This window comes from Vulpes vulpes, chromosome 16, assembly GCF_048418805.1.
Source record: "Vulpes vulpes isolate BD-2025 chromosome 16, VulVul3, whole genome shotgun sequence".
Classification (NCBI taxonomy): Eukaryota; Metazoa; Chordata; class Mammalia; order Carnivora; family Canidae; genus Vulpes; species Vulpes vulpes.
Window position 1 is genome coordinate 84,338,194 of NC_132795.1, and position 15,853 is coordinate 84,354,046.

The 15,853-nt window shown below is 38.7% G+C and overlaps 1 protein-coding gene across 7 annotated transcripts in view; it reads left to right on the forward strand.

The window, feature by feature from the left end:
• Positions 1-15,853, forward strand: part of EML6 (EMAP like 6) — a 281,419-nt gene that overhangs the window by 170,386 nt on the left and 95,180 nt on the right. For all 7 annotated transcript variants that reach the window (XR_011997927.1, XR_011997926.1, XR_011997929.1 and 4 more), the window contains exons 13-16: positions 1,012-1,130; positions 3,226-3,412; positions 5,425-5,530; positions 13,151-13,244. Coding sequence is in view for 2 of the 7 variants with exons in the window: in XM_025992653.2 (XP_025848438.1) it covers positions 1,012-1,130; positions 3,226-3,412; positions 5,425-5,530; positions 13,151-13,244 (506 nt within the window). In the remaining 5 variants the exon portion in view is untranslated. The remainder of the gene's footprint in view (positions 1-1,011; positions 1,131-3,225; positions 3,413-5,424; positions 5,531-13,150; positions 13,245-15,853) is intronic.

Below are 15,853 nucleotides of genomic sequence, written 5' to 3' on the forward strand. Positions count from 1 at the left end.
TCAAAAGGTATTTCAAGACAGTTTTGTTGGAAAGTAAAATTTATTCTCATTTCTTATGTCCTCAATTTGGTTTATCTTTTCAAAGAACCAACTCTTAGTTTGTTCACCTTTTCTATTGTCTTATTTTAGATTTCATTTATCTCTGCTCTAATCTTTATTATTTCCTTCCTTCTGCTAATTTTGGGCTTAGTGTGTTCTTTTTCTTATTCCTTGAGGTATATTGTCAGGCTGTTGATCTGAGAGTTTTCCTTTTTCTAAGTGTATGTGTTTATAGCTACAAACTTTCCTCTTTTCCTCTTAGGATTGTTTTTGTTGTATCCTGTAAGTTATGTTGTGTTTCCATTGTCTTTTGTCTCAGATATTTTTAAAATTTAGTTTTTGATTTCTTCTTTAGTCCATTGGTTGTCCAGAAGTGTATGGTTTAATTTCCACATACTTAAGAATTTTCCAGCTTTCTTCCTGTTCTTGATTTCTACTTTCATACCGCAGTGGCCAGAAAGCATACTCGATGTGGTTTCAATCTTCTTGAATTTGTTGAGACTTGTTTTGTGGGCTAACATATGATGTATCCTGAGAATAATGCATATCCTGCTGCTGACAGATGGGATGTTCTGTATATGTCTAGTGGGTTTATTTGGTCTGCAGTGTTCTTCATCTACTGTTTCTCCGTTGATGTCGATTCTCTGTCTGGATCATCTATCCATTGTTCAGATAGACATTTTCCCCCAACTATTGCACTACTGATGTTTATTTCTCCTTTTAGTTCTTTTAGTATGTGCTTTATATATTTGGGTGTTCTGCTGTTGGGTATGTATTTAAAATTGTTTTATCTTCTTGATGAATTCACCCTTTTATCATTATATAATGACCGACTTTGTCTCTGGTGACCATTTTTAGCTACTTATTTTCTCAAAAACTTGATTTCCTACAGTTAAAGATCTGAAAATGCCAAGATATTAATATGTTTGAAATCTGGAGAGTCTCGAATAAATGTTTCTGCTATGCTTTAAGGTTTACAAAGAAGATCTACCTCAGCTAAAGCAACAAAGTAAAGAGAAAAACCATGCAGTGCCCTTCCTCAAAAGAGAAAAGGCTCCTGAGGACAGCTTGAAACTCCAGTTCATACACGGGTGGGTGCTTGTCACCAGCCTTATCAGCAGACCACTGTGGTCCCCTCTTCTTGGTGCTGTCCCACTTCAGGCTGGCTCTTCTCTCCAGTGTGCACTTTCCTGAAGTTAATATCTTAACCATGATTCTCTGTTCAGTTGTGTCAGTTGATGTTCTGTAGCCATAACAACGTGTGTCTTTAGATTTTTCATGCTTCCTTGACTTCCATGATGTTATGTTTCTGCGGCTCATTGTTACTGCCTTCCATCCTCTCCCCCAATCCTGCTCCTGTGACGCCCATATCTCTGGCTCTGTTTAGCTGGCTCCACCTAGGACAATATTTTCTTCAAACAATTTTGATCACATATGCCCAAAATAATTTTGATTCTTAAAAATACTGTACAATCTTTCACATTTGAAATTGACATCTAGAATTTTTCAATGTTAGGTTAAATGATTGTGAAGTATATAATATCTGGTGTTTTATAAATAGATCATTTAAGGGGATCAATTGGAACCTAAGTGTCATAGATACTTGATTCCCACCACCATCAATTTAAAAAAAGCTCATATTTCTATGCTACTTCTCCCATAGAGTTTATACTAATGTAGTATTTTTATGCTTGAAAGGCTTTTATCGATCACCTTACCATACTTTTTGCAAGGAAATAAATGTTTATAAGCGCAATTTAAATTTTAATCCTAACTCTCTAACTTGTGTTGTCTAGTATGGTATCCACTTAAAGCTGCTGAGCATGTGAAATATGGCTAGTCTGAATTCAGATGTGCCATATGTAAATGCACACTGTCTTTCAAAGACGTAGCATGAAAAAAAGAATGTAATATATCTCATTAAAATGTTTTATATTGAGGGGCGCCTGGGTGACTCAGTCGGTTAAGCATCGGACTCTTGATCTCAGCTCAGGTCCTGATCTCAGAGTCATGAGTTCAAGCCCTATGTTGGGGCTCCATGCCTAGCATGGAGCCTACTTAAAAAAAATTTTTTTTATATTGATTATATGATAATATTTTAGACATAATGGGTTAAATGTTCTTAAAATAAACTTCATCTATTTTTAAATCTTTTTTAAGGTAGAAAATTTTCACTTACCTACATGCTTTGCATAGTATTTCTATTGGACATTGCTGCTCTCAGTGTTCATTCTTTTTTGGATTGAATTTTTGTTGCAACTCTTAGTAGTACCAAGCTTATCATACCAACATAAATATAGCACAAATTCTAATAAGTGTTTACTAAATATAAGCAATTTTATTGGAAAACAATTTTAATAACATTTTTTCAGTGAGTTCCTATATATATATATATATATATATATATATATATATATACACACATATTTTGCTAGAATGTAATAGGGTTTAGTGTTGATTCTATTCCCATTTTTCATTTTTAATAGTCATAAGCACTGAGAAAGCTTACTCACATAAATAAGTAGATGAGAATGGAAACAATTTTATCATAGCAACCTTCCTCAGTTCTTTAAACTCTTCTTGCAACACAGATAAGTATATCTTATAATTTTGATACATCACACAAAAATAAAGTTTAATAATCTATTACCTGACAATTCAGTTAAATCACTCTTCAATTTTGCTAAAAGCAAAGAACTGGAAACCACTTGATTTACAAAAGAACTTCATGTCCAGTTGTTGGAAATATTCACTTTCAACATCCGCACTTGAGTTTGTTTCAGTGTCCCAAGGCTCAACACTCCAGGGTGATATGCCATAGTAAGATTCTAGGTGGACAAAAGGAATGACTTTCTTAGAGGAAGGGGATAGAGGGGAGGTGGGAAGGGAAAACCTGCACCTTCACATAGGCATGTTCTCAGACTGGTCAGTTGTAAGAAAGGTTAGTTTAAGAAAGGATCTAGAAACAAATTCTTTTAAAATTATCAGTACCCATTTGCCCTTAAGACAGTGCTCTCTGAGGTCCTCGTACTCTTGTTGAAGATTGCGGACCTTAGCAACTACAGATACCTGTGGTTCTACTTGTGCATGTCCATATCAGCCTGTTAGCTTTGCCTTCTGACCTCTCCTTCTCTGTTGACTCACTGTCCATTCAACCCCTGTGCATTTCTTGGACCTGTGCTTCAGTTACAGAGGCTACGACTGTAGAAACAATCTGTTCTACACGCAAACTGGAGAAGTGGTCTATCACATTGCTGCAGTTGCTGTTGTGTATAACAGACAGCAGCACTCCCAGAGACTGTACCTGGGGCATGATGATGACATTCTCAGCCTGACCATCCATCCAGTAAAGGACTTCGTGGCTACCGGGCAGGTATATGTCTATCCTCTGAGATGGGGGCCTGCCAAAGAGAGAGAGGGTTTAGTTTTGCACCCAGTTTGCATACTAGTCCAAGAAATACTTGGTAGAAAAAAACATGAGGCACAAAGCTGAAGATTCAATGAATGCTGGGTCATTTCATGATGGTGAGAGCATCACTCCGTACGTTAGAGCACTACTGGGAAGCCTCTAAGGGATTTCATCCTGACGTGATATCTGTGAACAAGATAAACTAAAACCAAAATAAATTCCATAAATGCAGTCTCGATATATTTTCCTCATCACTATATACCCAGTACTTAGTATATCCTTTGTAATCAATCAATGTTTATTGAATGAACCATCTTTTAATAAAAGCATAACACTTGGTGAATAGTTATTCTTGTAAAACTTAGTCATGAATTTTGACTAATCCATTATTTTATATTTTAACCTTTCAAAAACCAAAATTCTATCAGAAACATTTTAGAATGCCTAAACTTTGGATTGAATCTATAATTAAAATGCCACTCAAAACAGAGCCCTGTATTCAATCATTTTGTGTGTAGAGAGAGAGAAAATCAACTTCATAAACAGAAAGTCAACTTCATAAACAGAAAAACCATTAAACTCAGATTTATTATCTTGTGGCAAAGCAATTAATGTTAATCGTATTTTCAGTTTTGTACTCTTTTCTTCCAATGTATGGGCTTCAGTTTTGTTCAGTTTTATCATGGACTTTATCATGATTCTCAACATGTAAGTGGCAAATTCATGGAAAAACATGTGATATGAGGGTCAGAGATTAACATGAAACAACTATTTCTGACGCTTCACGTACAGGTAGTAGAGAAGTCTTTGCACAGAGTTCATAGCCTTGTGTTCATGAGATCAGTGGTGAGGTTGAGGGCAGGAAGGGAGTCAGTCCCCAGAAACATATGTAAGTGTTGGGGGAGGAAAGTCCATAGTTTTTATATTATTTATAAAAGGATTATAGTTCTTCAAAAGAAAAGTGCCATTAACTGACATGTTGGTTTGCTACCAACTATTTCTTCTGAATTAGCCGACATGGTTAAGTTTCATAGAAGTAAATGATGACTACTTTGCATTTTTACATTTCACTCTCCTCTCCTCCCTCTCATTTTTTGTTGTTCTTTTTGTTGGTTCATGTGTATTTAATAACCTTCCTTTGAAAAAAGAAACAGATTGGTTCTTTGCAAAGAAGCAAAGAACTGAGGAGATGCCATATTCTATTCTGTAATTGGCAAGAGGCAAACCAGTGACAAGTACACCAGTAGCCACCCCAGGGGTTCCTGGGCCTCCATATACCAGTGTAGGAATTGGCTAGAGTCTCCTTAGTTAAGGGCATCTTCTATGTCCCATTTTCCCTTTTATAGTCATTACACCCAACAGGGTTCTTTTTTCCCCTTACAATTAAGTGAGAAGATCCATTTTACTACTAAATCTTTTTCTGTTGTTGAGACTTAGCGTGAGAGAAGTTTGTATCCCCTTGAGGAGAATCCACCTTAAGACAGGTAAGCCCTGAAGCCATCATTTTCCTGGGCGAGAAGCAGGGCCAGGTCTTCTTTGGATGGGTAAAATAATTGAGATGGGTAAAAGAACTCTGAGGCCAGCTCCATAACAACATACAGGTCACTTCCCTGACCAAGAAATGGAATCGGAGTTGAGAAGGCAGGAGAGAGAAATGTTGAACTAACTGAGAAAGCACAGTGAACATCTGATTTGGAGTTTTAAGTACCTTCCCTGGGAACCATGCACCAGGTTAGACTGGACTGGCACCCAACTTGATGCCCAGGACAAGCTTGTTCAACTCCTTGCACCTCCGTTTTCTCATCTGAAAAATAATGGAGTTGGACCAGATGATTTCTGAGAGGCCTCCTACTCTCCAAATGTGTGGTTTTGGATTTCTGTGCAGCACCTGACTCAAAGACTCTAACAATGACTCTTAGGAATCATTCCTGTTAAAAATTTTTAAGTAGTTAATAACACTCGTCTTGTTATTTAAGGTTGGAAGAGATGCTGCTATTCATGTGTGGGACACACAAACTCTAAAATGTTTGTCACTATTGAAAGGACAACACCAGAGAGGCGTGTGTGCCCTCGATTTTTCAGGTAAGCACCATTGGAGTCCTTGATGGTTCTGCATTTACTTAGGGCTGGGTTTTTTATTTGAGTTTTGTTTTTACAACCTCTTGTTTAGTCAAGTTCTCTGTGTAATAGGGTAAGCCCTTGGTATGTCAGCTACCTGGTTGCAGACCGGGAATCAGAAATGTGAATATCTCACAAAAAATGTGGCCTTTAGATTACACGTCCTTTCCTGGACCTTCTCATTTCCCCCCTCCCAAGTCATTATCCAGAGCTCACACTGTGCTCTGCATTTGCTTGAGCAGTTTGAACCCCAGAGCAGCTGTTGCTGTAGAAAATCTTAGTTGCAAATGTCTGGCAGCGACTCAGAACATCAATTTCATCTCTCCAAATAAGTAGGAGCAGGGCGCTTGCAATTTAAAATATAAAGAACTAGTAGGAGGGCTACAAATTCTCTGCAAAGGACCACTTTACAACACTTCTGTTTTAGAAATGAATTTCATATTGAAAAAAACAAAACTGGATTTTGCATCTCCTTAATTTAAGATTTGAACACAGTGCTATTAGAATACCAACTGATGAATATAATTTCCTTTAGAGTGAGGCCATTTCTTTAAGCTACAGTGGGGAATGAGGGCTTATCACCAAAGGTGTTTCTACCTGGAATTTTTAATCCCAATTGTAGAAGTTAGATTGGTAAAAAAAAAAAAAAAAAAAAAAAATTATAAACTTTCTCCTGAAAATTGGTTCTATAATTTCTTTTTTTCTAAATTCCAATCAGATGTTTAATATGTGGAGTGTGTGTAATGTTAATCATTATGTTCAATGACTCCACAACTCCATTCTCTTTCCTGTGTCCCCCCGTCTCTCTACTTTCCTTGCTCAAGTCTGAACTCCTCCTCATCTCTGCCATGGTGATCATGCTGGACTCTGATTCCATTCCCACTTTCTCTAGTCCATTCTACCCAGTTCTAGAGCTTTCTGGAAACTCAGCTGGCACCACGTGGACTCTTCTTGGCTGGCTGACTCAGGGCTGAGCCCTTGGTTGGACATTCATGGCCTTCCATGATGTGGCCTCTACCTTCCTTTGGGGTGTTTCCACCCACTTACCTATTCATGTGTCTTTATGTCTCCCTAACTGTGGAACCTAAATGCATGACTGTCCTTCATTTGCCTCTGCCCCTTTCCTCATTCTACTGACATGTGTCTGTTCAAGTCCTACCATCCTTTAAGATCAAACCGAAAGTTTCTAGGGAAAAATAACCTGTCCTTGTTCTGTATCCCTTAGCCCATGGTTGTCATTGCTCTTGCGCTGACCTGTCAGAGTTCATGTGCTACAACAGTGATTTGTGCTATTGCCCTTCTCATACAATAAGCTGCTTGGCCAGCAGAGCCCATCTCTCTGCTCCCCACTGCACATTTTATAGTGCTGCGAACACAGGAGCTACTCCAAAAATGTGAAGAAATGAATGAGAATTTTGCCTAATACATTTTGTCTTGCCTTTCACTACTACTACTAGAACTTCACATTGTAAACCATGTTTGGGTGAAAATCACCTCTCTTTATTTTTTGACCTATAGTAATACAGAGCAGTTGGGGGGGATTTTTTTTGTGACACGCACATCTTCACATACTGCAAACTACAGCACAAATCCAGGCTTGGAGCCTGCTTCTCCCTCTGCCTGTGTCTCTGCCTCTCTCTCTCTCTCTCTCTCTCTCTCTCTCTGTGACTATCATAAATAAATAAAAAAATTTTAAAAAAAACCAAATCCAAATTGTTATATCATTATTAGAAGTTATTTAATACTTTCTGTGGTTATTGAGCTAGTAAAACTCCAGGCTAAAGAGTCCCTACTCCATGCTGGCAGGCATGTGAGGTCGAGAAGCCATGAGTACTGAGGGAAAGAGAACAGTTCAGCATGCCACCTGCCAATGGGAAGCCTGAATTACACAGCTAGTAACAGTAAATACAAAGTAAAGTCCTAAACTTCCAGAAGTTTGATGGACCTACAGTTTTATAATAGGAATGTTGTATGTCCTTGATAAAATGGTAAAATCTAAAAGGAAACCATAATTTGAGTTCAAACATGTTTCTCTTCCAAAGATATGAATGAATTTTTTCTGCTTTTTTTCATTCTCCTACCCCTCAATAGCTAAACTGCCCTTTTCCTAAAATTAATTGTGCTAGCCAACACATATGTATATACTTAATATAAAAACTATACTAATATGTTCTAGAAAAGTAGTAAGATACCCATTAACAAAAATAAATAAAATACTAAAACAGAAACATGTATTAAAGATGGAGAATCAAATAGATTCATATTTTTGGCAACATTAAAAACTGACCCTCTAACTCCAGCAGATAATTTGGCACCATATAATAAAAGCTATAACTCAAAATGACAAGTATGTGGATTATGTGTATTTCATACATATTTATATATCAAGTTTAGTGAAAGAGAAAAAATAGAACTCACAATAGCATCTCTTTACTGATTTCCACTGAAAATGTGTATATGTGTATTAACATATAAGCAGAGTGGCAGGAAATTTAGAATAATATAGAAATAGAATTGAATAATCATTAGAATATTTTCAATTTAGAATTAATTTCTTGGTTTTTAAATTAAGATACATCAAAAGATCTAATGTCTGTTACTTACATACCTTTAGGAAAGGGATTAGAGGAATGTTGATCAAAGACATTGAATAGAGATGAGTTCTAGCGATAAGCTGGTACCCAGTAACTTGCCCTCTGCATTTCGGAGAAGTCCTCTCTCCTCTTTCCTTTGCAGAAGGAGAGATTAAGTGCATTTAGAAATCTTCACCTTGTAAGGCAGCTCCTCACATCAGTTGCCCAGGGAGAGAAACCAGATGCCTTAGAAAGAAGTGGAGAAACTGATCCTATCACTGCTTCTAATTCCCGTTTTGGGCAAATAAATATTAAGTTATGAAATATTTTCTGTATAAAAAGGATATTTCAGTTTCAACAATACCTTCTCTATTGCCCAGATAACAATGTCTGGGGAGGAGCCACGTTTGTTCAGCAAACATGTTATTTTTTGATTGTGGAAAATTACATTTGTCTCAGAGTTCAAGTACAATGATGATACATAAATGGCAGAAAGGAAGCTAATTGATAGTTTTAGAAAACACTGCTGTTAAGGACTATTCGGGAAGACCTTCAACTAGTATCTCTTGTGTTTGATCCATCACTGTGAATGTGTAACCCATACATGAGGTAAATTATGGTGGGTTGTTTTTTTTTTTTTATCTTTGTGCTCTCTCTGGCACCTTCTGAAGGTGTGAGCATAGGTCTCTTTGAGTTAAGTACTTTGTGTCATAATGATAAAACAGAAAGCCCTGTATCGCATGATAGATCAAGAATGGAGATCCAGAAAGTTTGGTGGCATGGTGAGGGTAAACAGCAAATGATGGCAGATCCTGAGCTAGAACCCAGGTCTCCTGGCCTCGGTGCAGTGAGAAGGCCACCAAGCATGGGGTTTTGAGCTGGCAAAAGCTATACCAGGAGCCCTCTCCCCTGAGTCGTCTTGCCTACTCCTGCCTCTGCCCTCTACCAGAGCCAGGGCAGGGTGAACTTGTAGCATGAAAGTCATAGCTGAAGTGCTCAGTGTCACTCCCTTGACCCAAAGGCAAGTATGTCCAGCTGCCCTGCCCCGACTGCCAGTATAAAAGTGGAAGAGGCATAGTGGTGCATAGAGGCTGCCACATGAACAGAACAGCTCCTGGTAAAAAGAGAGCCTTGTCCTAGAACAGCTCTGAACCACACATTTATGTGAATAGGAACGGAAACAACTATTCCTTTTTCTTTTTTTGAAAAGTGGTAGAAAAGTGAGTAGCTTAAGTTAAAATGCCAAGAGAGATTACTTAGATTTCCCTACTGAACCACATAAACAGGGCACCAACATTGGCCATTATCTACCCAGTGGCACCATCTGTGTGCTTCAGGACCCCGTATCCATCCATCTCTTATAAGCCAGCTTATTTGGGGAGGTGGTGTGGAGATCTGATAGTAGTACATTTGTCTCTTATTAGGAAAAGAAATTGTCGTGGAAATACAAAGCAGGCAAATGATGTGAAATCTAGACAACAAATAAGCAATCATACATGGGAATTTAGATTATTCTTGCCATTGTTCCAAAGCAAATGAAAAGACATTTTTAATGAAAAGCATTTCTTACTACATAAACCGTAACTCTATGTAAACAAGAAGGAATGAATTTATCTCATTTAATTGAGCAACTCTTTAGCTTTGTTAATTTACTACCACCGTCTAGGGAAGATGGAACCATCTTTGATTTTGTGCTTACAGGACAAAAGGTGCTTCCACATGAATAGAAAACCACATTAGGAACAGAACGTTTCGGCAACGTTAATTTTTTTAGCTTAGTATCCTACGCATATTTTTAAAAATCTTCACTGAATAGTACTGATTTCCACAAGGGCACCTCTAAGACTAACTGGATTTCAATGTGTTCAGTTCTGAAAATCTATGCATTTTTTATGAGCCCCGAATGCAGGCACCAACTTGTAATTGAGTAGAAATTTACTCTTTCTACTGTGCCCTTTACTGTTGACATTAAGTGCCTTAGAATTATTTCTGGACTATGTCACAAAATATCCATAATTAATACATACTGTGCCTGGAAAGATTTAAAAGGACATTACCTTGACTCTAAAAATATGGCTGGAAAAAAAAACAAACTCCAACTGGTCAAGGAACAATGGATTTTCAAAGCTAAGGCCAATCTCTTTGGGGGCAGGTGGGGGAAGGTAAAAACTGGGAAAAAATAAAAAGGTAGCCAATTATATTTCCAGACCATGTGCTTTGCAGAAATAGCCTACACCTGCAGAATTTAAGAAAAGGTCACTGTCCTAAAAGAGAGGTATGGTTGTTGAGGCGCGACTGGATTTGTACCGTTTCTTCATTTCCCTCATAGTCACGAATTGGGGCAGAAAGGTATATAACCGTGAAGACAAGCTGGTAGGGCCTTGCAGAAATGCTAATAAAAAGACCCCCCCGCCAAAGAAAAACACTTTAATTTACCCTGAGACCTTCTCAAGAGACACAGAGCTTGAACCATCATTTTAAATGTGTGGATGCTTGTCTTCTAAGGACATATTAATATAGCTACACTGGTTATAAAGGAAAACACAAAATGTAGACTCAATAAATGGGAAAAGGAGACACTGAATATTTGTGCCATGTTTTTGAAAGAAATGATAATTAAAACAAAGTTTGTAGAGCTAGATAATACAGCACATTGTGTTTACCTTCGTATAACCCATCCACACATTCTTTTTTTTTTTTAAATTTTTATTTATTTATGATAGTCACAGAGAGAGAGAGAGAGAGGCAGACACACAGGCAGAGGGAGAAGCAGGCTCCATGCACCGGGAGCCCGACGTGGGACTCGATCCCGGGTCTCCAGGATCACGCCCTGGACCAAAGGCAGGCGCCAAACTGCTGCGCCACCCAGGGATCCCCCATCCACGCATTCTTGTCTTCTTTTTTTTAGATTTATTTATTTTAGAGAGAGTGTGTACGAGTGCAGGAAGGGGCAGAGGAAGAGGAGAGAAGCAGACTCTGTGGGGCTGGATCCCAGGACCCTGTAATCGTGACCTGAGCCTAACCAAGAGTCAGAGGCTTAACCCACTGAGCCGCCAGGGTGCCCCCATACACACATTCTATCTTTATCTCCCTTGTCCTCCTCGGCATCGCCAGTATCCTTAGTGTTCACTGGAAACTAGCTTAGTAGGAGGATCACAAAGGAAATGTGATATGATTACTGTAAGAGCTTATAATCTGAAAAGGGAGTGAGGAAACTCTGATAAATAAGTAAAATCACCGAAATACAGAGCCATACTAATACAGAAGCAGAGCCAGGCTACCCCAAGAAGTATAGAAAGAGTAATGTTGGTAATGAGTAGGAAGCCATTATCAATTCCCTCTCCCAAACATTTAGAGAGAGGCCTAAACAAATTAAAGCCTGATAACGATTAAGCCTAAGGACATACTCACTGTGACTGAAAAGACACATTTGTTTATAGTTATCACTTGGTGATCCTTTAGCACTCTTGGAAGGCATAAATGTCTCGTCTGGTACTGAGCCTAAGAGCTTGCAAGGGTTAATGTAACTCTCACATCCTTGTCTCATACTCAGTAGGAGTCCAGGATTGAGGCGGATTTGTTCCTTAAGCCAAGCTCTTCTTTCTCTGATTCTGCTCCTGCCCCTGGAGAAGGAAGCTTGGTAGCTTGAGGAGACAGTTTGGCACACGTAAGGGCACTCACAGGTTGGGCATTGGTTAGCATTTGAGGAGGCTTGCCAGATTTAGCAAATAAGAAATGCGGGAAGCCAACTAAGTTTTTAGTGCAAAATGTTCCTTGCAATGTAAATATAAATACCTAATTTTAAATAATTATGTATTTTGTACCTATTTATACTAAGAAGTTATCCATTATCTGAAATTCCAGTTTAATTAGACTTCCTTCCTGGCCACTCTTATGTGGTATCTACCCCAGACCTGCCTTTGAAAACACCAGTTAAGATCCTGAGTGGATGAGAAACAGTTTATCTTGTGTTTCTTTGCCCTCACGCTGTGGGTCCTCTGTCATCCAGGAAGACACCTACTAAACTGATAGTGAGTCTGGCCACCCATCTCCCAGTCAGCATGGAGCTAGGGTGAAATAGCTGGCCCCAGGCCTTCTTTCTGTGAATCTGGCTTGTGAGGAAGAAGGGAAAGACTTACTGACTATATAGCTTTCCTTGGTCTTGAAGGGAAAAAGCATATTAACTATTTTGATTTTCAATTTAATTACACTGACAATGTATTTTAAGGGTTTTTTTTTTTTTTTTTTTTTTTTTCGGAAAACAACCCAAGTGTCTACATTATAGTAGTCATTGATGATATTATAAATAATACTTCCTACTAAGGGAAAAGGTCTACCATATTACAAATGAAAAAAGATCAGATAATAGCATGTTCATTATCATCCTGGTTTTTTTTTTTTTTTTAAATAAGCACATTTGTGTGGAGAAACGGGATAAACTCCAAAGGTAGGCCTAAAAACTGGGAAGATTTTAAAATTTCCTTTATATTTTCCAAATGTCCTATAATAAGCATACTACATTTGAAATGGGGAAACCAAGGGTTTAAGATTTTTTAATTATAATATCTTTTGAAAGACTTTTTGAAATTAAATTTAGTTTTTATAATGCTCTTATCTTGGAGGTTTAAATAGAACTTGTTTTTTTAAAGCTGGAAATAGACTGAATCACAAAGCCAAATGGCTCTTTGAGTAAATGTCATGAGATTTGTTTGTCATAAAATACACAGTGTTTTTGTGACGTACCTGAGAGGCTTCCCCCAGTTCCATGTATCAGACTGGAATGTTAGGTCAGTGGTTTAATTCATCAACTAGTTATGATGCATTAAGCTCAACTAATTACTAATTATGCATTTCATGCAGTGAGCTCTCTCTAGTATATGATACTTCTGATGTTTTGTAGCCTAAATAATATTCTTAAGACCCATTTCATATTTGTCTTTACAGTACATGAAATGTTTTGGTTTTTCATTGGAGAAATGAGTCATTTGCCATTTGTGTTGTTTTCATACAGCTGATGGAAAATGTCTGGTGTCGGTTGGTTTAGACGATTTTCACAGTATTGTGTTTTGGGACTGGAAAAAGGGAGAAAAGATAGCCACCACAAGGTAAGGCGGTGCTGGGGTCATGCAGCATCCTGCTGATGCTCTCACTTCAGTAAAGGTCAATGGTTTTCATTTTCTGGTGAAATTTCATCCTCAAACTCAGATGGAATTCACATGGAAAGCTTAACACCTATGTGAAGACGTACTGCAATATTTCATGGCTAATATTTGTTTTGGGGACCTGGAAAATTCTGAAACCCTTTCCATAGAGTTACTCATCACTTCACTTTTCGTAATATATGCATTGTCTTTATCAAAGCTTTCTCCAGGAGCAGAAGAGTAGCTTTTCTCAGCCGTGGGCCTCGCCCCTTGCTTTTCCACTGTCTTGCATCTGGTAAAGGAGTGTCAATGTCACTCGAGTCAGAAGTACCATTTGTCATGAGGCCGTGGCATGCAGGAAAGGAGGCCCCATCGTGTGCATCTGCCACTCGCTTTCAAAGCAGACAAATTGTTTCCCTAATCTCTCCATCTTATAAATAGACTTTCCAAGACTGACTGCTGTTTATAGACCACCTGTCCTCCCTCACCCCAGCCTCCCTCCATGCTGAATCAGCCCTAAGTCTGAACACTGCTTTCTACTCCTACTTACACTGGGCTTAGCTGTTTGCCCGGCCGTGGTCAAGGGTCAACATAGTTGGCAGCCAAGGCCCAGTGATACAATTTGTTGCCCAAGAAAGGTTATCAGCTTACCTCTCCACTAGTTCTTCTCTGCATGATCTAACTTCCTTTCCGTCTTGCAGTATAAAGTCATTTTTAAGTTAATGGCTTTGAATCTCAATATTCACTTTGTAAATTAACATTTCCCTTCACAGTATTAAATAGGAAGGATGTTATTTTGGCAATTGGATTTAGTAAATGAAAATCTATAAATTGCTGGGGCCTAGAGCAGGAGGGGATGGACCCTTGAGGACTCCTGCTGACCATCTTAGGAAAAAAACAGAAGATTTTCTCGTAAGTGCTATTGAGACAAAATTCCTGGCAGCAAATGACAGCTCATAAATCTGCCTGCCCAACTGGGCTTTCTTGGTCCCTTTCTAGTATTCCTCACTGTTATATCATTCTCTGCCAATACTCAGATTCATCTCTTAATTAGAACTTGCTCTCCATTTAGACTAATATACCAAATTTTAGTTTAATATTTCTGATAACATACCAACTGCATTGCAGATTATTTCAGGCAAAGCCCATGTCTGCACTTCAAAAGCAACAGAAAAGCAATTTTCCTGCTAGAAAACCCTCTGTGGCTCCCCCCGTTGTATGCCAGAAACATTCACTGAAACAGAAGAAATACTTATTAATATTTTAGAGGTATATATTTATATACGAGGTAGTGTTGCTTCTATTTAATTACTACAAAGTGACTTAACACCATTATGTTAGTAACACACTTTATTTTTGGAATTGCTCCTAAGCCTTATGTCACATTCCCCAAACAGGACACCTGCAAAATTGCCCTCCAAGAATATTTTTGCAATTGTAACATAAACCAGTGCTCTTTCCAAGAAGGAATGTTAAGGATTGCTAAAGTTCTTTGAAGACTACTAGGTTTTAAAATAATAAATAAGTAAATATTTACATAAACACCTGCTTACATAATAATGCTTATATAAATTTATATAAATATAAATGTACAAATAAATAAAAACTCTTTGGTTTTAAGTCACATACTTGAGCAGATAGAAACTTTAAAAACTGGGGCATAGGGACGCCTGGCTGGCTCAGTCAGTAGAGCATGAGACTTTTTTTTTTTTTTTTAAGATTTTATTTACTTATTCATGAGAGACACAGAGAGAGGCAGAGAGAGAGGTAGAGGGAGAAGCAGCCTCCATGCAAGGAGATTGATGTGGGACTTGATCCCAGGACTCCAAGATCATGCCCTGAGCCAAAGGCAGACACTCAACCACTGAGCCACCCAGGCGTCCTGAGCATGTGACTCTTGGGGGGTTGTGAGTCTGAGCCCCACGTTGGGTGTAGAGATTACATTTAAAAAGAAAAAAAACCTGGGACATGAAAGAAGTGACAAAAACAGATGATTCTTTACTAATGGTACCTTACTGGCTTCAAGGAGTCTTCATAGTTCCTGAGTGGGCTTAATTTGCCCTCAGAATGGTCAACTCTGTGACCCCTCACTTTGTACTTCTCTACTCAGTCATGCCTGTGTTGGGCACTAGCCAGGCTTATCAGTGAACCTCCTTCTGGCCACCTGCCCTGCTCTGGCCTGATGGTGTTCTATGACAATCCCCATCCCCCAGGACAGGAGAGTTGCCCATGGAGGGATGGGCAAGTTAGAAGCCATGACGGTGTCACCAGCAGTGCTGCTGACACCCAGGGCTAAGGTGTGCCCCCTGCATGACACTGCATTCTCAAAAGCCACCTCTAGGGACACCTGTGGCTCAGTGGTTGAGCGTCTGCCATTGGCTCAGGTCATGATCCCAGGGTCCTGGGTTCAAGTCCTGCAATCAGGCTCCTTGCAGGGAGCCTGCTTCTCCCTCTGCCTGTGTCTCTGCCTCTTTCAGTGTGTCTCTCATGGATGAATAAATAAATTAAAAAAAAAACACCTCTAGTTGTGCAAATGTTTAACTGAAGCTCCTTTTTTATCAGCTCAGGGACGT